Genomic DNA, 24,125 nt, shown 5'->3' on the forward strand with positions numbered 1-24,125 from the left:
ACAGTAGATTGTCAGTTGTAGCCTGAGAAATGCCACAGGGAGAACCACAGCCTGTAGTACTGTTACAAGACCACTAGGTGGCGGTAAGCAACTCATTTGTACTACCCTGTGTTGTTGAGCCTCTGTTGAGTGTGGCAGTCACATGGATTTCACACTGATAGGGGGTGGATTCAGGAGACAGAACGTGCTATGTCTGAGCTGTGTGCGCGTGTGTGCGTGCGTGTGTGAGAGAGAGGGGGGGGGGGGGGTAGAGAGAGGGAGAGCTTGAGTACAGGTTGGAGTTCGGTGCATTTTCACATGACAAAAAGAACACACTAACGTATATTTGCTTTGATTTATCTATGATAAAATGACATGACAGTAGATGCATCAATGTATTAGAGCTGTGGTATTTTTAGACATGCATATTTGTAATGTACAATGAGGTATGTTGTCACAACTATCTTTTATGTATTCACTTTAACCTATGGGCTAATTTAAACACAATAAAATAAATCACTACGATGTATTAAATGCTAAAGCTTTTGAGAAAATACATTTGGATAGTGCAATTAATCAGCAGCATTGACCAATTGTAACTGTCAATGTTTCAATAGAAGGAGCATTTATAATTCATCCGTCCAACGATATGCGGGGAATGTATAATATAAGAATGTATCTAAAAGGTATATGCACTTGTACATATAACTTGTAGCTTAACTGCACGATGTCACAATACAGGCAATTCATTGCTTCTGTTTTTGCAGTAACATGACATGACAGTTTTCCAAGGCTTTTCATTATAGGCTGTAATATTATAGGCATGTGTACTAAAAACACCGGGGCTCAAAATTCTTATTTCGACTAGCAACAAAAATGGAAAACAATTTCCTGTGGCGCTTTGCATGCGGGATGAAATCCTGTACAGCAGACACCTCGCGCTTTTGTATTTCGAATTGGTCTCACGCGGCTGTAGCATAGGGGAAGCCTTGGGGCGGGGATGGCTGGCCTAGTTCTGACCAATAGACGTTTATTGAAGGCGGAGACGGATTTTGGTAAACCAATCGCAGTGAGAGCGGCAAGCACACAGGCTGCGCCTCCGCGTGCATAGAACATGTGCGGTGGAGAAGCTAGTTTGCTATGTAGGAAGCAACGTGCTGATGTATTCCTCTCGCTTGAAAAAACGACAGGCGCTCACGTTTTCTCTGGATTACAAGCACACTGGGAGAACACACTCAGATGCGTTGTCATAGAAAGCAAGATGCCCATTTCGGCTCTTATGGCCCCTACGTCTTTGCATTTGACAATCTTTTATGTGCGTTGCTGAGAGGTTTATATTAAGATACTTTTACTGGAGCACAACTGAGATGCGGCATCTCAAAAAATCACTCCAAAGTTGGACATTGTGTGTAATAATAGGCTAATAATGATAGGAATCTAATTGATAGGTGGTCATGTTTTTTTTATTTGCCAGCTGGAACACAAATACACATACGACAGTGCACGGCACGCCCCTCGAGATGTGTGGCACGAGAGGGGGTGTGACTCATGAATATTGAAGACCATAATCTGAACATGCCCCTCTCGCGCCTTGCCCTATGAGATGTGACGTCACGTGAACTGCCCGTGTTCGTTCCAGCTGAGAGGACAGCCGTCGCGCGGCCCAAATCCAAGCCCGTGCCCGTGCCTCTATGCATTGGATACTGGAAAGTGCGAGGAGGGAAATAGAAGCCCCCCCCCCTCGCCCCCCCCAAATGAACGCTCGAGCTACAGGACGGCAGAAAGAAAAAAGCAATACAGCTTGTCATCCGACCAATCGTACAGCCAAACCACAGCGCTCGCAGTTGCGTTTTTTTTCCTTCGTTATTTGTTTTCATTTGGCATTTTGTTGGTAGACATTGTTGTCTTTGCGTTGAAAGTAATTTTGGTCTCTCGTAGAGTCGACATATTTTGTGTTAATCAACTCTCAGGATATTTTCTTCAACTTCTGACGCTATTGATTTCCGTCTTTGCCTCGGATTTTATTTTTTCCAGCGTTGAATTGACCATGGGTTACAGTCATTTTCAATTTGTTTGACGTTTAGGCTACTGCAGATCTGTTGAGGGAAAAACATTTGTCCGTCTTTCGGATCTGACTACATCGACTGGAATATACAGTATTTACAAAAATGAATCAGCAGTCTAAGTAAGCAAGCGAACTTATTTGGAAAAAGGTAAGACGATCCATTTGATTCTACAGTAGGTTTGATAGATCGATGTATGGTCAGAATTACATTGGGCAGTTAGCGATCCCAGAGTGAATGAAAAATTATGGGCTGTTGGATGTTGTTGTTTTCAACTCAATATTCACAGTTCAATACATGTCTGTTCATTAAAGGTAATACGACCGTCCAGACTGTTATTCTCGACCATTGCTGCACCCAAGGTATCGTTCTACGACCCTGTCTAGTCAACGATGTCGAGGCAGCTTTCTCAGCTATTGACCCCCGACCTCCCTGCTGGTGCTAGCCCGCAGTTTGGGAGTTGCACTCAGCCCGGGGGCGCTCTTACTGGAGGGCATCTCAACTCCATGGCAAATCTAAAATCCCTACTGCAGCACCCAATGAAGGGAGACGTCCAGAGGATCAAAGACTGTTGTGAAGCAAAAGGTGAACACTTTGTCTATCTCCTATCTCTATCTGTCTCTGGAAACTAAGGGGGCAACAGACATGGATTGTTTCCAATTAATTTTGTTTACTTGATGGTTGTCATTTCTGCTTGAGTGTGTCACTGTGTCTGTTATGTTCCAAAGCACCACATAAATTACATTCACTGAAAAGTGACTTGCATAGGAGTGATCTCCCAAGGTCTGCTTATCCTCATTGTACAGCTGTGTTTTTAACCTGAACTGTTCAATATCCGGCCGTGCCATTGTCAGCAAGCAGTCACTGTTGTTTGGAAACAAAACAGAGGACACACATGCATGGCGCCCTGATAGGGCAGCTCCTCGACATGGTCAATGATTGACAGGCCCTCCTAGTCTGACATCCATGGAACAAGCAACACAAACAGATACCCAGCAAGGTACAGGGAGTTCATATGCTGATTCAGGATCACCTCAGTTATCGTTCAAATCAGGACCTAAGCACGATGTCACTGGATTATCATCTCTAAACCCTACAGTTCAGTTCTTTGGCAAAGTTCCAGAACAGCCTCAGATTATGATGCTATGCGTTGGCCTGTTAATGTCTGCAGAAGTTGCTCATAGGATTATCTGACGACAGAGTCCAACGCAACCTATTAATAAAACTATGTTCATGATAGCATGCCCACTAAACTTGCTTTGTTTCATCAGTAGTACACGATTCATACCCATCCTCCAATTATTGTAGTGTTTACTTCCAAACACGTATTCCCACCTTCAAACCACTAATACTTCAGGTCATGGAAGATCATTGGTGCTTGTTTTCTATTTCGGGCTGACGGAATATTCCTCCCTCCAAAAATCCGACCAACTGTCAATCCATTAACTGTTGACATCTCCATTTTGTGTCCCGCAGACAAAGACAGAAGTGTGGACATGGATGAGGAGTCTATGGGAGTGTGTTCCATGCGCAACGGAGGAGCAGGCGGAGGTGTTGGCAGCAGCAGTAACTGTGGAGGAGGAGGAGGTGGTGGTGGTGCAGGAGGAGGTGGTGGAAGTGGTGCAGGAGGAGGTGGTGGAAGTGGAGCAGGTTTCAACCAGTCTGCGTTTTTGGGGCCCCTCCTGTGGGAGAGGACCCTGCCGGTGGATGGGGGACTCTTCCAGCTGCAGTACATGGACCTGGACGAGTTCCTCATCGAGAACGGCATGGGAACCATGCACAACAACAACAGCTCCAGCTCGGCCCAGATCCCTTCCCAGAGTTCCCAGTCGGCCGTGCCCAATCAGAGCTCCCAGTGCCCTCCATCCTCCCCTCCGCCCTGCTCCTCGTCCTCCTCTTCATCCTCCTCTTCCTCTCCGTCTCTCATCGGCCTGGAGGTGGCACCGCCCCAGGGAATAGCTTCCGGTTCTGACTATCTCCATGGTAAGACTTCTGACTCGCACCTTGGATAGTTAGTTAGGGAATCAGGCTAGTAATCTGAAGGTTGCCAGTTCGATTCCTGGCTGTGCCAAATGACGTTGTGTCCTTGGGCAAGGCACTTCACCCTACTTGCCTCGGGGAATGTCCCTGTACTTACTGTAAGTCGCTCTGGATAAGAGCGTCTGCTAAATGACTAAATGTAAATGTAAAATGTAGTTAGTTAGTATCCTGAAAACGGGATTGTAGCAAAAATGATAAAGCGTTTTGAAGATGTTTTCTTCGAGGTGAATGACACCCCCATGGTGACCATGCATTATTTCTGTGGAGTCACATGGATGGAACACAGCAGGCAAAGCCATAGAGCCTTGAGCTCTGAGACAGCCTGCCTGGGAATAACAAAGAGGGCTTGGTAGAGAACTTGCAGGAATTCACTCTCCTCTATTCACTTGCTCAAGTGTGGTTGATAATTGGGCTATCTAGTATCTACAGTAAGGGTATTTGTCTACAGCAGGAAGAGAGATTTGACCAGCAAACCAAGGGTAAACTAATTCAAAGATTTGGTTTTGTGTGCAATGTTGGATATATAAAATATAGACACACGCATTTATATTGTTTCTAAACGCATATTTACTTTGCAGTAAGGTCTGAAAGTACATAGAGGGAGAAGAATGAGAGAAAACGTGGGTAGAGCAAGAGGTGTGTGGAGTGTTTGTGATCGCGTGTCTTTAAATCTCTCCCCACCTCACACGCTACAGCCATGTGCACGCGTTTGTTCACGTGCAGATCCTCTGAGTTCTGGAGCAGAAGAACAAGAGGCAGGGCCAGAGGAGGAGGGGGAGGAGCTTAGAGATACAGAGGGAGGGGGTGAGGACGGGGGGAGGGAGGGAGGGGGGGAGGGAGAGAAAGAGAGGGAGAGAAAGAGAGAGGGAGAGAGAAGAAAAGAGATTCCCAGTGAACTTCAGATGGAATGTTTGATTGTAGATGAGAGAAATATAGTACGTCGATACTGTAAAAGGTTGAGATATGTATGGAACACCAAGAGATATGGCATGTTACTTAACCGTCGTATTTTACCCTTGGAAAAACTCCGGACCATGATGTTTTCATGACGGATTACCTCACTGTATGTCACATTTGGCTGAACATAATTATAATTGGTCTACATCAATCATAACCTTAATGTTGATGATAAAAATGATTAGATTCCTTCGTGTTTTACCTAATTTAAAAAAATATATATTTAAATGTTTATGTAATTGTTTGAAGCTTCTCGTTTTGAATGTGTTCTCTTTATGATGAGGAAGTCGAGATGTTTAGACCCAAGGGGGGTGAGGTATAGGCCTCACGTAGGGAACTGGTTTAAAGGGGTGGGGTGAAATCTTGTACAATATGTTCCCACTATACAGTCTGTATACATATAGGATCTGTTTGATCCTCTATCTGAAACTTCCACAAGAATGCAGTGGTAGTTACAGAATAACGATTTGACTACCGATTGAAAACGACTGTTTGTACGGTGGAACTGAATTGTGTTTAGTTCAGTAGGAAAAGTCTATGTTAAAAGCTTGTGATGCATATGTACTAAGATATGATGCATCCTTTACTGGTTTTTTATTTAAATTGATGAGAAATAAGTTTGTTTTAAACACATCAATACAGTCCTTGAAAAGCATAGTTGAAAAATATATATTTCTTCAATGCAGCCTACTGTACTAAATACTGTCATAGGAACACTGTCTAGACGTGCTGAAAACTGAAAGCAGCTCCCTCATGCCACCTGGTGGTATGGATTTGTTACTGCAGCATTTAAGACCAGTTGGATTTCTTCATATATATTCCGATTTAAAGCAAAATGTTTTCCATTTTATATGTACACAATCATTTACCCCAAAATGGTCTTGTTTTCACAGACCACTAAACGGTTACCTATAAGAACCCTCAATTCAGTTCCATTCGCTTTTCCAACCATCGATACTTGTTGTGCACTATCTTTCAACGTAAAGCATTTCTCTCCACTTCCAAGTAGAAAACAGAGGCCAAATCTCAAAGCTTTTTTCTTTGTCCTCTCTTGTCTCTCACAGGCAGCCAGACGAACATGAGTGAACGGGACTCCTGTGGCTCCCCCACCCCCTCCTCCTCGTCCTCCTGCCCTCCCCTCCTGACCCCCACTACCAGCGGCCCAGACGGGATGGGAGAGTTTGACCCCGACCCCTCAGACGTGGCGCTGTCCAGCATTCCTGGACAGGACGCCTTTGACCCCCGGAGGCACCGGTTCAGCGAGGACGAGCTCAAGCCCCAGCCCATGATCAAGAAGGCCCGCAAGATGCTGGTACCGGAGGACCTCAAGGTACGGTCGCCCTCCTGATTCGCACTGATAGAGGTTGTCCCTGAGTACCGCTCTGAGGTCAGGGGTCAGCAGTTCCTTACCCTAACTGTCTTGGAGAAGACGAGAACCTCATTCAACCTCTGTCATAAAGCCGTTGTTTGTACGGGTGTTGGTAACTGGGGTATTGGTCGTCTCTAAACCTCTCCCCTCCTCCCCCCCCCCCCCGCAGGATGACAAATACTGGTCCAGACGGTGTAAGAACAACGAAGCTGCCAAGCGTTCCCGTGACGCCCGCCGCCTGAAGGAGAACCAGATCTCGGTGCGCGCGGCCTTCCTGGAGCGGGAAAACGGAGCCCTCAGACAGGAAGTGGCCGAGATGCGCAAGGAGCTCTCCCGCTGTCGTAACATTCTCAACAAGTACGAGAACCGCCTCGCAGACCAGTGAGGAAGAGGAGAAGGCGGAGGAAGAGGATAAAAGAAAGATCGGCTGGATTCAGTTGGAGGACTGTCATTTCTGCGGGCGATGCGATGGACAGATAGGGGCGATGATGATGGCGATGATGATGATGATGATGATGATGATGATGAATGTATGAGAGGAGAAGATGGGTGATATAGAATACCCTAATCCCAAACCAGTCCCTAGACTCCACACTACACAAAGGAGGCTGTTCGCAATACGGACAAATCTAGAAGATGTGGCGAAGCTGCCTCCATATTGCACCCATCTCCATTCCAATTCCAATACCCGTAGAGCTGCAGTATTGCGTGGGGCAGGGGGCTGATTTAGGATTGATGCTCAGGTGTAGTCTAAGAGTGGGTTAAATTTGAGGTGGTGGTAAGGATTAATCAAAGTCAGGTTTTAGCCCCTTTATGACAGAAAGTGGTGACTTTAAGGATTTTGATATTGGAAAATTGTATATTTTTATATTACTGCAATCAGATCAGAGGGTGAGCAAATTTGGGGGAATAATTTTTGTATATTTTCTACATGACCGGGGAAATTTGAAGCTATAGACACATGGAACGCTATGGAAGAACATCTTTTTGATGGAGACAAATGAGGTGATATTTTAGACAGTCAGCCTAGAGGAGTATTTTTAAACTTGATTGACAGTCAAGGTGGAAGAACTAGGGCTGGACGGAGAGTTACAATTGTAAAATAGAGAGCAAAATGATTTTAAAATTGTACAGTTCAACATTTCTTTGTGGATTTTACTTAAGCACTTAATTTGTTATGTTTATTATGTTTCTGTCATTGGGCTTGGGCTAGATGTGGTATGTGTAGAGAGAGAAAGAGAGATGAAACGAGACACAAACCTTATTAATTCAGCACTATGCATGCATGTGCAAAAAAATAATCAGTGTGAAATATTTAGCAAGAAGCACAACTTGTACCCTACGAAGAAGGTTCAGGGGCATCTGGCCTTTGATGCCAGTTTCAATGTCTTTCTGTAGTCCAGAGAACATCTTCTGTCCCCTTTGTTAATGCCAGCCTGGTAAACCAGCTCACAAGCTCACATTCTGCATTTGGCAGTCTGCTAACTACGTGATCTTTGTCTCTCTTGCTCTCTCTGTCGTGGTTGAGATCTGTCAGTCTTATCTGGTGTAGAATATCTCGCCCAAACTGGGCTGGTGTGTTGTTCCCATGGTTTCTTCTCACAGAGGCTCTTTCTTGATCAGTTCTCTGCATTATGTATCAACCTTTCTCTGTTTCTTTATCGAAACGATTCAATCCTGAAAGACGGCTGCCCCCACCATCAACCGGTCCTGATATCTTGTTATCTATGCCCTAACTCCTTCCCAGCACCCTGTCCTTTCTCTATGGTCTTAGATTGTATACAGAATACTCACACAGAATTAAAACTAGTCCACCAACTACCCAGGAAAAAGCACACTTGTATTACTGTACTGTGTAAATGATTTTAAATTAGCATTATTATTATTAGTAGAAGAGAAATATTGTCTATATTGAATATACCAGTTTCTGTATTTTACATTGGTATATATGTAAAGTGTGAATGTGGAGGCACGAGGCGGGAGTGTGAATGCGTATATGCAAATGGATTCCAGGAGATGGGGTTAGAACTCCCATCGAGTGGAATGGTGTTAATTTCTCAGATTTCTGGGACGAATAAAAAGCCAAAATTTACTATGTTGATACACAAAGCTTGTTGATCCTTTGTTAATTCTGTGTCTCTGAACATTGTCTTTATATCCACTTCAAGTGTATAGTGGCATGGTTCACTATGGTTCCCCCAGGGGAGAGGATAGCCCAGTCAAACCAGTCAGACGAGTGTTTTACCCCTCCCTCTATGACCATGTTAGATAGCTACCATTACTACTCTCTTATTATTGATATGATTATGATGATTGTTACCCCTCTTACTGTTGCTCTTATATGTTATTGAATTATTTGATTTATTTTGATGAACATGATCTGTTGCGTTTCGAAGCATCTTTGATCTCATGCGTTCCTCAGAAAGACTATTCAGGAAGGAGTTGTCTTCGCTCTCAGAGTGGACGCGTGTCAGTACCGCCCGGTTCCAGCCCACTCCAGACCCGCTACTTCTATGGACTATTGTTTTGATCTTGGACATTGTTGTTCCCCGAGAACAGACATCTTGGTTTCTTTGTTGATCATGGATTCCTGCTGGGTCGCCCCCTCTGACAGTTAGAAACAGGTTTCTGTTCTACGCTGTGTACGGGCTATGCACATTACACACCTTTTCCTTCTCGGTTTCATTCAGTCTGTTTTATTTTTGTTTGTTTTTTTCACCTCGGTCAGTGATGGTTCTCTCTCCCAACAGGATGTAGTCCTGTAATTTCCTCCCAGATGTGGTTGACTCTTGTAGTGACTCTTATTAAACTACAATTCCCCTGCTGCACCAGTGGTGTCCATGGTCTCCAGCCAGCTCTGTGCTGGTGATAGGGATGTAGTGATGCTTTCCCTGAAAACACCAATAAAAGATTGTTCTTACTCACTGCCTCTCTGTCATGTTGTGTGTTTTACCAGGCCTGTTATTTCCTGATTCACTTCATTAGTGAATTCACTTCGCTCTGGATAAGAGCGTCTGCTAAATGACTAAATGTTAGAGATCTGAGAAGCTAACCTAGATCCCTTTTGTATTAGTAAGTATCGTCATTATCTTTATGATTATCATTATATGAATTACTATTAGTCTCCCACTCAAGATAGCGCTGTGATGTTAAGCTTGGAGAAGATAATCTTGGCAGGCAGTCCAAGACCACTACCTGGGCTTGAGTACAGCTCTTATGAACCCTTGTTATCATCTTTAACCACAGACTGGTCTGCATTTACATTTTATTCATTCGACATGCACTTTTATCCAAATTGTATCCGATGTGCAAATGGTGCATATGGAAAGTACCTCAGAAGATCAAGGATAAGAAGGATGAGACAACAAAACAAATGTGTTTATTTAGAAATAGGAAAGGCTAGCGGTATATGTGTGTTCTTTGAATGGAGTGTGTGTACTTTTAGACGCACAGTCAAGCAAATGATCTCATGAGATGTTATTTGATGATGCCATCAGTAGACCTTGTGTCTATCTCCCCCGACTCTCTTGTTGTGGCACAAAAGTTTGTTGTGATGACCGTTTGAACCAGTCCCAGTGGACTTCACATACTGTACATTCTCAAATCAGCTCAAGCAAACAATCTTACGCCACATGAGCATGACTTACTGGACTTATGGTGGAAGTAAAAGTTCACATTTTTCCCTAAGGAATTTAAATCGGCTCTTTTGCAGTCATTAATGGATTCATTCACCAAGGTATCTCGACTGGCAGATTGGTAAGAGAATCCTTTAAAAAACAACGGTGAGTTTGGTTCAAACCAACAATGACTTCATGGAACCCAGACAAGTCCAGAAAGCTAGACTACCAAGAAGATGTCTCGCTCCTGTTGCAGCATACAAACGTATGTTTGCACACTGTCGTTGTGTGAGTCTGGTTTATGACACGGAACGACAGGAAACACCAAAGTCGATTGATTCGTTTCTTGCAGGGTTTTCTTGTTTGTTTGCTGTGTGTGTGTGTGTGCATATGTCGCCCCCATCACCCCATCTCTGCTGTATCAACAGAAATAGGTGAAAGGTCCCTCACAATGGAATTTAACCCAGTGTTCTAGCCTCCAACACAAACCAGATGTGTGCTTGGGGGGGTGTTCCCTGGCTCTCTCCTCACTGCTCCCCCTCTTCCACACCCTCAGTTCCCCTCTCCTGAAAACGCTCTGTGTCTGCGTCTCCCTCAGACCCTCTGAAGTCAGGCCGAGAGGAAGGATGGACTTGGTGATTCTGCTGCTCTCTGTGTGGGCTCTGTCCAGCCCTGTGTCTGCCCAGGTCCCAGGTAATCCGCCTTGCTCACTCACTCACTCACTCACTAGATAAGAGACATGGGGGAAGGAGAATTCCGTCCATTTTAATGATTAAGTCGAACATTTCAGAGTTTCATTTTTTCTGAATCTTTTAGGCTGGTTGTTGAGATGGAATGTTCAGTTTTTCCCTCCCAGTCTTGGTTAGTGTGACACGGACTGGGCTGTGTGCCTGTCATGTGGATGGCAAAGGAGCATGAATCTTGATGTGTTTACAACAGGTCTGAGTGTGAGAGAGTGAGAGAGCACCCTGTGTAAGTGAGAGAGTGAGAGAGCGCCCTGTGTGAGTGAGAGAGTGAGAGAGCGCCCTGTGTGAGTGAGAGAGTGAGAGAGCGCCCTGTGTGAGTGAGAGAGTGAGAGAGCGCCCTGTGTGAGTGAGAGAGTGAGAGAGCGCCCTGTGTGAGTGAGAGAGTGAGAGAGCGCCCTGTGTGAGTGCACTGTGCGTGAGTGTGCACACATGTAATTGTGTCAGTTGCACGTGCAGTTGCCAGCATGGGAGTTTATGTGTTCCAACCCCCCCCCCCCCCCCCTCTTCCCCCTCCCTCCTCCAGATGGGCTGTACATTAAGGGCGTGTCCGTGTAGGCCAGAGCTCATGCTGTGTGCAGGATAGGATTTAATGATGTGTTTAATGGGATACATGTGTAGGGAACTGTACAAGTGCCCTGTCATGACCGCTGGTGCAGTGTGATACTAAACTGCCTCGATGATGTACTCGAATACTAAGTGATACATTTAACAAGGGAGATAAACTTAATCTAAGCTTTCCTATAACGCAAAAGGAAAGCTCCTTCAGAATGCAGTGTCCAAGATCAGTGCAGATTCTAATGCTTCTTAAACACCATTGAACAACCTGAACAACTGTTCATTTGTGGGTTATTACTGTTTTCTGTCAGACAAATCGGAACCAGATTATAAATATAACTTTCTGTGTTTTTCCATGTCTCTCTCTCTTCCTCTCTCTCCATGTCTCTCTCCCTCCCTCTCCATGTCTCTCTCCCTCTCTCTCTCTCCATGTCTCTCTTCCTCTCTCTCCCTCTCTCTCCCTCCCTCTGCATGTCTCTCTGTCTCCCTCTCCATGTCTCTCTACCTCCCTCTCCCTCCCTCTCCATGTCTCTCTCCCTCCCTCTCTATGTCTCTCTACCTCTCTCTCCCTATCTCTCTCTAGCTGCAGCGTCTGATCTCTGTCCTGATAGGCTCCTGGGTAATGAGAGGATAAGGACGTGTCCAAAACCGTGCACTCAGGACAAAGACTGTGGCAACAAGCGCCAGTGTCTTTGTGATGGCCAGTGTGGCCTCAGCTGCGTGGCCCCAGGTGTGTGTTCGTGTTTGTGTTCTTGATTGTCAGTGTGCGAGCTCAGCTATGAGCCGGTCGGTAGTCACGTGTTTGTGTGCGAGCATGCATTCTTGCTTGTCTAACGAGTAACGTTCTTTCGTTTTCACAAAGGCTGGATTGTGGGTGAAAACAATGTCTTGTTTTACCACGCAACCAGTAACCTGTGCATCAAAATATAAATACGTTTATGTTTTCAGCTTTTGAACGTTATCCACACGTGACGTTTTCATGTAGCTTCAGTGTGGTTGTACTACATAGGCTACCTAGAATCCTTCTCGAACACTCTGTTCTTTCCATACTCTTAGTCAACGTCGACACAAAGACCGACCGATCGCATTGTCTCTTGATCCTAAGGTCGTTCTTGTCCCTGGCCTCTGCCCCTTGGTGAACATTTGGAGGCCCGCCTCCTCTCTCCCACCCCCTCCTTCTCCGCTCTCCTGGAGGTGCGCTGTGACCCTGGATTCACTCTGCCCAACGGCCTGGACGTAGCCATCCGTCGTTGCCAAGGAGACCGGCAATGGAGCGGAGACGAGCCGATCTGCACAGGTGAGCGTGATAGCGACGAGTGACGACATTCAGCAGCGTCCGAGACACAGACCTCGCGGGTAGTGCGGTACATTGCACATTCCCTTTCTCTCCTCTTCATGTCTTTATTTTGACACGTCAAAATACATCAATATTGATGACCAGGACACACACACACACACACACACACACAAATATTTATCATACAAAACCGACCTACCCACTGGCTGTCTCTTGAAGATCTGCGTACTTATGCATGTGTTTGCGTGTGTGTCTCAAAAACGTACTTTTGTTTTCTGGTTGTGTTCATTTGACGACTGAGATAGTACACAACTGGGCTATGCCTCATCTCTGATGAAACTGGACTGTCAACTGATTGTTTGCTTGGGGAGAAGTCTGATAAGTTATTGATAAGTGAGTGTATATATGTGTGTGTGCAAGTGGGTAGATTATATAAACGGTGTCTGTCAGTGTGTGTGATTCTATGAAAGGGTATGGTATACTTACTACGGTATAATTATGTCCCTCCAATGTCTCAGAGCTTCTTAAACCTGAGAGACAGCAAGTGGGTAGGTGGGTTTTGTGGGAGAAATATTCTTGTGTGTGTGTCCTGTGCATTGGTGTGTGTGTGTCCTGTGCATTGGTGTGTGTGTGTCCTGTGCATTGGTGTGTGTGTGTCCTGTGCATTGGTGTGTGTGTGTCCTGTGCATTGGTGTGTGTGTGTGTTTGAATTGGGCTACTTCATACCGTTTGAGAGGCAGTGGGCGGTAGATCACTGTCAAAGTGTCAAAGAGCTGTGTGTGTTAGTCTGTGTGTTTGCGCTAGTGTGTGTGTGTGCGAGAGAGAGAGACACAGACAGTGAAACCGAGTGAGAGTTTTTGTGTATACATTAAATGTGTGTGTAGGCGGTGGATCACGGATAAAGTGTCATGGAATGGTGTGTGTGTGAGCGTGTGTGCGTGTGTGAGTGGGCGACAGATCACAGTCAGAGAGCTCTCTTACTCACGCTGCTCCAGGCCTTTCTGTTCTCTCTCTCCCCGGCCTCTGTTCTCCTCTCTTATCCTCTCCTCCTCCTCTTCTCTTCTCCTATTCTCCTCCTCTCCTCTTCTCCTCCTCTCCTCTCATCCTTTCCTCCTCTCCTTTCTCCTCCTCTCATCCTCTCCTCTTCTCCTCCTCTCCTCTCATCCTCTCATCCTCTCATCCTTTTCCATCGGAGGCCTCCGATAAGGTCTCTCTCCACAGAGAGAGCCAAGGACAAGCAATCAGCTTCGGGCTTATGCAGTTTGTACGTGTGTGTACATGTGTGTCTATCGCTGTTCTCCGTGTGTGACTGATAAAGTGAACATGTATGTGTGGCTAGTTATTCAGGTGACATTTAAAAGAAAAAGAAGATATTTTGCTTTGACTTCAGCTTTGGAAGCTTCTGTGTCTGTGGTTAAGCTAGCAGTCCTGCTGCTCTTGTGTAGCTGTGTGGGTGACTGGCACACTGGACCATACAAGGGGAAACATGACCTAAGTGGAAAACCCTGAACCCAGCTTTAGGCGCTGTTCCTGCAGCCTCACAATCTCTCTGCCCACCCTCTTTCACTCATGCTTGTACATTTTCACGATGGCTTCAAACCACTTAGCGTCCTGACCCTGTCTATGTCCGTGAGTAAAACCCCCTCCAGCAGGCAGCTCTCTACCTGCTGGAGTTCGGCTGAACCGCACAGCGTCAACTTTCCGTGGAAACGGAGGTCATTCTAACCTCCCTCTGAAAGCTCCTCTTGATATTTATATTTTCACGAAACGAGAGGCACTCAGAACCGTACGGATGAGCAATCGCCGCGGTTACCCAACTGCCGCCGCACTCCCTCCGTTTAAGAGAGGACCTGACGTTGTTTATTTCACCTGTTTTAGATGAAGAGCGATGTGCACTTTAGGACTAATGACTACATTTTTAGATCAAAGGGACGGGTTAGGTTGTTAGAGAGGATGTGAGGCGAACCTTCTCTGAGGTACCTTCTCTGAGGTACCTTCTCTGAGGTACTTTCTCTGAGGAACCTTCTCTGAGGTACCTTCACTGAGGAACCTTCTCTGAGGTACCTTCTCTGAGGAACCTTCTCTGAGGTACCTTCTCTGAGGAACCTTCTCTGAGGTACCTTCTCTGAGGAACCTTCTCTGAGGTACCTTCTCTGAGGTACCTTCACTTTCTCAATCCTTCTCTGACTGTTGCCTTCCATCCTTCTCGATCTCAGTGTGTCATGCATTACAGTGTAGCACTCTGTTCCTTGTCTCTCTGAATCATACGAGACCATATGAGGTTCACACAGTCCGGTGTGCAGGCTGCAGAGATGTGCTCTTTCTCTGAATGACTTTATGCACATCACATCCATGGCATTGCCACTGGGAGGTGACAAAGATCCTCACTGGTCCACTGTGTTTGTCTGATTCGGTGTGTGTCTGATTCGGTGTGTGTCTGATTCGGTGTGTGTGTGACTTGGTGTGTGTCTGATTCGGTGTGTGTCTGACTTGGTGTGTGTGTCTGACTTTGTGTGTGTGTGACTGTGTGTGTGTGTGATCCCTACAGACTCCGCAGCAGATCCCACTCCCACCCAGATGTGTGTGATCCCTACAGAATCCTCCGCAGATCCCACCCCCACCCAGATGATCTGCCCACGGCCAGAGGACGACATCTTACACACCAATGGAACTGGAACTTTGGGAGACACCGTTCAGTACAGCTGTCTGTTTGGGTGAGAGAGAGAGAGGGAGGGAGAGAGAGAGGAAGGGGAAGGAGAGAGGAATTTGTGGAGGAAAGGGGAATATCACCCAGCTTCTTCAAAGGGATCCGAGTTGCTATATTCGACTCCTCTATTGACTCACTAAAACAGCATGACTCATCTAATGGATGGGATGTGAGTGAGGGCATATGTCATTTGGAATCGTGCATTCAAAAAGTCAATAGAATATGATTCTGAGCCATATCCTCTCTGAATCCCCCATCCTTCTCTCCCCTTCACTCACAGATACACGCTGGTAGGAAGCAGAGAGAATCTCTGTCAACACGATCAGACGTGGCAGTACCCTCACCCCATCTGTCAGAGTAAGTATGTGCATTTCATAACACACACTGTGGGTGTGTGTGTCAAGGATAGCGGTTAGCATGGTGTGAAAAGCATCAAAGCAAGTGAGGATGGGTGGCTGTGTGTGTGTGTGGGTGGTGGATTGGGGCCTTTAGAGTGTGTGTGTTCATGTGTTCATGTGTATATGCGCAAATGTCTTTGTGTAAGTGTGCATTTTGTGGAGGAGGACTTGAATACCATTCCACTGTTTTGTGTGTGTGTGTGCGTGTGTGTGTGCGCAATACCAGATAGCGTACTCGCTGTTTCGCAGTACTTTGCTGCCATCTACTGGTTAAATCTGGTTCAACCAGGAACGTACAAATTCCCTCTGCCTGCCATACATTGGGTGTGCATGTGCTGATGCAGTGTCTGTGTGTGTCTGTGTGTGTGTGTGTCTGTGTGTGTGTGTGTCTGTGTGTGTGTTAGAGAGCTTCTGTCCGCCCCCCAAGGAGGTGGAGAACGGCTATGTGGTGGCCGTTCAGAAGACAGAGTATGAGGCGGGCTTTGAGACCCACTTCCTCTGCAAAAAGAACTTCCTATTGGACGGGCCCAACCAGATCTTCTGTCTGTCAAACGGCAGCTGGAGTGCCTCCCCCCCGTTCTGCAGAGGTGAGAGCTGCGATCAAGACCGCGTCGTCACGTCAACCGTGACACCTTTGTTGTTGAACAGGAGCTTAATATTTCCACAACCTCACATTATTTGTTCCCGTCTTCCTCGTTGGTTTTCCAACCCTTGTTCTTCCCGCTCTCAGCTCGCTGTCTGATCCCTGCCGAGCGGAGCCGGATCGTGATTGGTGGAGTGAAGCGCTGGCCTTATGATGTCACAGACGCCATGGTTCCACACGGGGAGAAGGTGACGTTCTTCTGTAAGCACCCGAGCCAGCAGTGCAGCCTCGCGGCGTCGGAGAGCTGCTTCGACGGGAAGCTCAACCAACCGCACTGCTACCTTGGTGAGAACAGGCCAGGCAGGGCAGGCGTACGGCGTACATGCGTGTTCCAGACGTGATCATGACGTTCTCCTTGGTTCCCCTTCTCCCCCGTCTCCTGCAGAACCCACCTGGCTCCAGTACAAGCTCTTCCCTCATCGCCTGGTGTCCGAGATCGAGGCATGTGAACCTGGTGACGTGAAATAATGACCTTACTTCGACTGTGGAACCTCAAGCTACACAAGGACACCTGCACACACACACACACACCTTGTTCCATTGCAACATGACAAGTCATGCAAACCCTCGCTTTTTTTTCTCTCAGCTTGTTGAACAGTTTTTTATATATTGATGCTTCATGTATTTATGCATATATATTGCATTGGAATACATGTAGTTATAATCAAAAACGATGGTAGTTCAAGCGTTTGCTCGTTATGTTACCAGCGGTAACATGCGGTTCATGTGTGACTCTGGGATCTCTCCCTGTGTAATTTGTCTAGTTTGTCTTCGATGTTTTGTCTGTTTTCTAGTAAGGTACTCCTTCCTCATTCTCCATTCCTTGTCTGATGTTGTTGACGCCTTAAGCCTGGAGGCTTTTAAGTTTGAGACAGTTTTGAAATAAAACAAAATGTCAAATGATGCCGTTTCATTGTTAACATAAGCAGGAAAATGTGTCACGTCCTGTTATTTAATATTAAGTGATTATTCAGTTGAATTATTGAATAACACACCTAAACCACACACACGCATGTGGGCGTACGTACACACGCACGCACGCACGTGGTTAATCTCCACTACTCTAAATACTATTCAGTAGGATAAAAGCTTAGGCTACACAGGTAACTCAACGTTGATTCTAGTCGGACCATGAAAGCTGCGACACCATGGCATTCCCCCTCCCTCCCCGTGGTCTCGCAGCATCACCCTTTCACCGCACATTCATATTTGGTCCTCCGGAACTATCCTCAGCTCGGGTAAGCTAGACAGTGCCTCTGCATCGAGTGACTCTCATGGTTTGAGCGTGTTGATAACCCAGTTTATTTTAAACATCTATTTAACTGGACAAAAAAAAAAACGTTTATTCGTCTACAAAACCGTACTCGAATAAATAGATCTAAGCCGGTAAAGTTTAACATCGCTTTCCAAGCCAGCTGTCAGGCAGCGCTCTCCACCGCTCGAACCCTAGACTCTAAAATGGCTGGTTGTAGGTCCGAGGAAATAAATATGCTACTGTTGTTATACATAACTGTGGATCCGACGCGACATCCTTTTTAGTTGTGTGATGAAATAACCGTTTCTGACTGCCGGGTTTTCTCGTTTGTCCCAGGTTCGAGCGTTGTGCCATTCATTCACGCCCATTGGCCTTTTCGGACCTCGGACTGCGCGTAATGGCGTCTCCCCCTTACAGCGTCGCTTTTATTTCAAAACGAAGAGTGAAACATAGGTTCGACTAATCATAGTATTTGAGGATAATGACGTCACACGTGAATGGATTTTATTTTTCCAAGTTGGGATGTTAACCACATTTGAAGCCCAGTCAATTCGCTGACATCACTCCTCTCGACCCCCTTCGCTGACCAGCGCGTTTATTGCAGGAGAAGAAGGATAACATCTTGTGTCAATGGTTAGGCGACTTATTAAACAACGCGGTTTAGTTCGAGCCCGTTTAATAAATTGCAGGCTGTAAACAGTTGCTTATGATTCATATTAGTGTGCTGTAGCGTAGTGAGGCTTGCATGTAGCTCTATAGCTGTCAGAGATGAATCACATGAACTTGAGATGGAGATATTCTAACGCAAGGATTTTATGGATGACAATGAAATATAAAGTAAGGTAGTTTTTAGAAATTATATATATATATATATATATATATATATATATATATATAAAAAAAAAGATTACTGTTTTTTTTGCCATAAAGTATTATGGTCATTATTACAGGCCCATGTCCAATATTATAATATATTAATTACTGTAATAATGAATCATCTGGTTAATTTCAAGCTTTGGCTGGTTTGAAAGGAAAGGCGTGTGTAGGAAAGATATAAACTGTGTAGGAAAGATATAAACTGTGATATTTTGCTTCCATCTGTCATCTGACAACTTAACACATTTTGCAAACATAAAAATTACCATAATAACCATAACTGCAAATGACTGAGGTCTTGAAAGGTTTCCCTTGTTTTACAGATAAGCATGTCCCAAAATGAATTCTCACTTGGCGGTGGTCCTGACCAATGGCATCTTAGATAATGGGAACGGCAACCAATCCCAGACCAGATCAGGAGCAGTGCTGCAGATCCTTAAAGATTCAGTGGATATTGCCTTATCCTGTCCTCAAGGTAACATCCAATCAAGTACTCTCAAACAGACATCCTCCAGTATCGGCGTCCAATCAGATGATGGTAAAGCTACAGAGGTGGGTGGGACATCTTTGAGTGGTCTGCAGGACGTTGGTAAACCAAGCAGACTCAACCTTCCAATCACAGTCAGGACTGGAAGGCCTGTTTTGTGCAATCAGCCAATAAGAATCAAGGTTGTCATCCCTGGTCTATGCAAAAGGCCTATCACAAACTTGGCAACTAGCTCTACCAAAGCTGTGGTCCCATCTGATGGTCCAGTATGTCCACTGGGACCTGTAGCGGAGTCTTCTGGGCCTGGTCCAGACCAGCGCATGGAGATCGATCCAAATGAGATATCTGCACAGCGAAACCAAACCACCACCACCTTCACCACCGCTACTGAGAACCAAACACAAGACACAGAGCAGGCTGGGAGAGGCGATGAAGCAAGGAACAGGGCTGAAGATGGAGGTGACGGTGGCACACCCCTCCTCTCCCCCCCTGACTCCGTCAACACCCAGAGGGATGGAGGAACAAGGGAAGAGATGGAGGAGGAAGAGGAGGGAGATTCAAAGAACAAGGTTTCCTCACGGCACGGTCTCTCTCTCGCCATCGCAGAGAGATCTGGAACGGTGAAAGCTGTTGAGACGAGGGCTGTGGAGGAGGAGGAGGAGGGGGGAAGAGGAGAACAGGTAGAAGTGTTGGATTTGAGTTTGCCTAAAAAGATAGACGGTGTCGTGAAAGAGTGGCGGAGCGGCTGTTACCTGGGCGACGCGGCCTGCGAAAGCTCGTTGATAATGGAGGTGGACGAGATCGAGGGGGAGGGGGATCGGGACGTGGTGGAGGAAGATGACGGCTCAGACGAGGAGGACACGGAGCCCAGGAAGGGGAACGCTCTTCCGTCTCCCTCCTTCTCCACCTCCATCTTCACCTCCCTCTCCTCCATAGACTGTGACTCCGAGAGCTTCCTCCTCATAGACGACCAGGGAATCCCCTACACTCTTAATGCGGACGGACACAAAGTGCCCCAGACAGACTCCCCCCGACGTGATCCCCCCCTCTCAGGCCAGGCAATGGTTCGATCGGACGCTGTGGGGGTTGGGGAAAAGAGGTCGGCTGCTGCCTCAGGGGTCAAACACGCTGGCCCGAGTTCAGCAAACACACCGAATACTCACACGGGGGATTCAGGGATTCTCTGTGGCGCTGCTGAAAGCGGTCGTTCGAAGACCACAGGACTCTCCGAGGGTATGGAGGTTTTGAAGAGCCTGGGACAGCTGACGACCACCGAACCCAAGAAGGTTCCAGAAGGAGCTGTGAAAGTTGCCATTTCCAAGCCCTGTGTGTCTGCTGTTTCTCCGCAGTCTATTCAGATACTCACCAACCCTTCCTCCAATACCCCCTTTCTCCTCCTCTCCTCCACACCCCAGCTCTCCTCCTCTCCTCTGGCCCTCTCTCTCCCCCTCTCCCTCCCCCAGAACTCACCCGGGACCTCCACCCCCATGCTCCTCCTCCTCTCTTCAATCCCATCTTCGTCCGGTCAGTCCTTCTCCACCTCCACCCCCATTGCTGTCATCAACTCCTCCACAGGCCAGCTCTCGCAGATCACTGCCTCTCCTTCCTCCATCTCTCTCCCTCTTACGTCTGCTCAGGTTACCCCAGCAGGGTCTGCCCCCTCGGGCTCCTCCTCTTCTCACCCCGTCATCAGACTGAGCCCCAACAACCCTCCTCTCATCCTGTCGAGAGCGGGGGAGACCTCCAGCCTGCCCTCCACCCTCCCGTCTCCCTCTGTCCTCTCCTCCTCCACCAAGCTGCCCACCGTGGTCGTCAGCGGCAACTCTGGAGTTAAAATGCTATGTCCAGCTCCTCAGGTCAAATCTGGCCTCTCCGACCCTGACCCCGATGACAGCCCATCTGCCGAGGAAACCCAGTTCCACGACGACCCACCATCCCCTCCTGCGCCCCCACAGCCCTCTCAGCCGACCTCTGAACTTTCGAGTCAACCAAGCCCTGGGGAATCCGACCAATCGCCTGGCCCAGAGTCTGAGCTTGCTTCCGGGGACTTGACCTCAGACTCGTTCCCGTTGAACGACCACCCCTACTTCTCTTCCGGCAGCACTGCGGCCTGTGGTTCTCCTACTCTGGTGCCCATAGCGCCCGCTGGCCAACCAGGGGAGCTGGAGCCCCTCTCCCCGCCCTCCTCGCCCTCCTCGCCCTCCTCCCTGGGCCCTCGCAGGGTCCTCTTCTGCCAGCTGTGCCCCCGTGTCTTCTACTATCTGTCCGACCTGGAGCGCCACTCCATCACGCACTCTCAGGTCAAACCGCACGTCTGCCAACAGTGCGGCAAGGCCTTCAAACGCTCCAGCCATCTGCAGGTCAGTCCAGACGTTAATCCAGCCCTCCTTTCATCCCTTACTTACGTCCTCCTTTCACCCTCTTCTCCCTAAGGTAGCTCCCTCCCTCCTCTCCCCTCACCTCCCTCCCGCCATCCAACCAAGATGCTTGTTTCCAAGATGCTTGTTTCAATGAACAGATTATTCATTTTCATTCATCATCACAATATCATCCTTCGCAGACAGGGTGGAAAGACTGCTAACATCTGGGAGTCAGGTGGCTGAGCGGTTAGGGAGTCGGGCTAGTAATCTGAAGGTTACCGGTTCGATTCCTGGCCGTGCCAAATGACGGTGTCCTTGGGCAAGGCACTTCACCCTACTTGCCTGCACTTACTGTAAGTCGCTCTGGATAAGAGCGTCTGCTAAATGACTAAATGTAACTTGCCGCTCTCTCTCCTCCTTCACCAGAGACACAAGCACATCCACACGGGCCAGAGGAACTTTGTGTGCTCCATCTGTGCCAAGCGCTTCAGGGAGTCTGGTGAGCTGCAGCGCCACCAGCGGGTACACACCGGGGAGAAGCCCTACCAATGCCAACTGTGCCACACGCGCTTCGCAGAGCGCAACACCCTCCGCCGACACACCCGGCGCAAACACCCCTACCACCAGGTGGCCATGGAGATGCTGAGCGAGAGGAGAGGAGGAGGTGGTGGGGTAGGAGGTAGGGCTGGAGGAGGAGGGGATGAAGAGGAGAGCGCCGAGTGGTATAGCTCCACCGTGTCTAACTTTGGCAACTCTGACTCGGAAACAGACACGTAGTAGATTGTCTTCAGATAGACGCGAGGGAAGGGGGAGCAGACGTCAGATTGGGTTGGGAATCATTTCAGCAGGCTGTCATGTGATCTCCTCCAGGTACTTACACAGCGGCCCCAGCATCCCTCATCCTGTCTGCGCTCGGAGAGGCTTTCCAGTAATGCAGCTGTCCGCAGCAACAAAGCTGCAGTGCAAAAATAATGCGGCAAGAAAGCTTTAGCTGTCACTTCAAGCTCTGAGGAATCTGAAAACACACTGGAGATATACAGGAACTAGTTTAACAGCTATAGCTAGCCCCAGTCAGTTGCAAGCTAGCAAACCTTCCAGAAGTTTCCCTACCATATAAGATAGAACATTCTTCATTATCTTGTCCAACAGCCTCGTAGCTTATTGAACAGATCCCACTTGTTTGGTGGAGGTTGTGGGGAGCGTAAACCAAGGGGGGTTTCCTGTTAAGACTTAACCCTTGTGCTGCCTTCGGGTCACATGACCCAAAGGTTCATAACGAACCATCGTTGTGTTTACCCAATTTTACCCAATACAACAAAAAAAAATATATATTTTAACCTTCGCAATGTGGGGGGTCTGAGACAGCCCAACGGTTAAAAGAAAATGCTTCACTTTGTTTTTGTATGCGGTAAAGTTGTCGCAATACGACGGTGGGTCAGAATGACCCAAGGATAACACAAGGGTTAAGGACTTAAAACTCAAGAATTGTGACTTGACTTACCTTGAAAATAATCATTTGGCACTTAACTTGAGACTTGCTCCACGTATTGTTACTTTATTTGAGTCTGAAAGGGGAAGACCTAAGACAACTTGGATTTGTTTTTACTGTCCCGCCTCTGGTTTGAGTGTGTGAAAAGTGCTGCTTAGAAACACTGAAATATAGATTATAATTTATTGTCGTCTTGAGTGAAGTACCATATTTGAATTGTTTATGCTTGAATTAGAACATATATTTTTATTTTTATTTATCTTTATTGTATATTTATTACATTTGTTTACAGTATATCCACCAAAATGGCATTCCTGCATAATATATTCCAAACGTGTTTTCACAGTTTTGATGCAAAGTGTGTTAGTCAGAACCATTTTATTCCATTTGACCGACTTGAGTAAAAAGATAATTTGATGCTTTTGAAGAAACTTAAGCACTCTCCTGATTTTTAACAATTTTACACAAAGTGGTCATTCCAATAAGTGTGCCCTATTTCCCGAATTGGAGCTTATTTAAGAACCGTGTGTTTGGGACGGACTGATTATACTCTCTTGGAAAGTTTGCTTTTGCATATTACAGTTTAGTGAGTCTTAATGAATATTCTTCCTGTCAAACACTGATTTTTTTTTAGCACCTGATTAGTTTTTTTCCTGTTCCTGCAGGGTCTTTAAAAGGTTTGACCAAAAGTGCTGTGCTTATTATAAATACTATCAAGAGTTTTGATAAAGTAACTCGTTTCAATTAAACATCCCTTTTGCTGCACTGCAGTATGTATGTTTGTTTCAAACTTTTACATTTACATTTAGTCATTTAGCAGACGCTCTTATCCAGAGCGACTTACAGTAAGTACATTCAACTTTTGTTGAATGCTTTTCATTTAGGCCCTCTTTTAGAAAGGATGTCGTTCTTGAGGGAAATTCATCCTTGCCTGTCTGGGTAATGTTACTTAACAAGTGACCAAAAGTTGGCAGTCTATTGTCTAGGGGAGTCAGGTGGCTGAGCGGTTAGGGAATCGGGCTAGTAATCACAAGGTCGCTGGTTCGATTCCCGGCCGTGCCAAAAATGACGTTGTGTCCTTGGGCAAGGCACTTCACCCTACTTGCCTCGGGGGAATGTCCCTGTACTTACTGTAAGTCGCTCTGGATAAGAGCGTCTGCTAAATGACTAAATGTAAATGTAATGTAAATGTAGTGTCCTGTCATCCTACCTTAGGGTCCTGCAGTGGGCTGATTCAAAGCTGAGATGCCAGATAATGGACTCTCTGGCCTATCAGTGACTGTAAAC

General features: G+C 46.8%; 2 protein-coding genes across 3 annotated transcripts; both read left to right on the top strand.

The window, feature by feature from the left end:
• Positions 1-1,810: 1,810 nt before the first annotated feature.
• Positions 1,811-9,335, top strand: dbpb (D site albumin promoter binding protein b). The gene is made up of 5 exons (XM_067237153.1): positions 1,811-2,192; positions 2,357-2,627; positions 3,519-4,025; positions 6,104-6,369; positions 6,578-9,335. The coding sequence occupies exons 2-5, from the start codon at positions 2,435-2,437 to the stop codon at positions 6,791-6,793; spliced, it is 1,182 nt and encodes a 393-aa protein (XP_067093254.1). The 5' UTR covers positions 1,811-2,192; positions 2,357-2,434; the 3' UTR covers positions 6,794-9,335.
• A 1,304-nt stretch (positions 9,336-10,639) lies between these two features.
• On the top strand, positions 10,640-17,274 carry ntd5 (ntl-dependent gene 5). Of its 2 annotated transcripts, none has more exons than XM_067237154.1 (8): positions 10,640-10,718; positions 11,910-12,056; positions 12,432-12,623; positions 15,172-15,337; positions 15,611-15,687; positions 16,133-16,315; positions 16,459-16,656; positions 16,757-17,274. In XM_067237154.1, exons 1-8 carry the CDS (start codon positions 10,652-10,654, stop codon positions 16,837-16,839), a joined length of 1,113 nt encoding a protein of 370 aa, XP_067093255.1. In that variant the 5' UTR covers positions 10,640-10,651; the 3' UTR covers positions 16,840-17,274. The 2 variants fall into 2 exon arrangements, with proteins under 2 accessions (XP_067093255.1, XP_067093256.1); XM_067237155.1 differs by having other exon boundaries at positions 15,220-15,337.
• Positions 17,275-24,125: the final 6,851 nt, after the last annotated feature.

Source organism: Osmerus mordax, chromosome 6 (genome assembly GCF_038355195.1).
Source record: "Osmerus mordax isolate fOsmMor3 chromosome 6, fOsmMor3.pri, whole genome shotgun sequence".
Lineage (NCBI taxonomy): Eukaryota > Metazoa > Chordata > Actinopteri > Osmeriformes > Osmeridae > Osmerus > Osmerus mordax.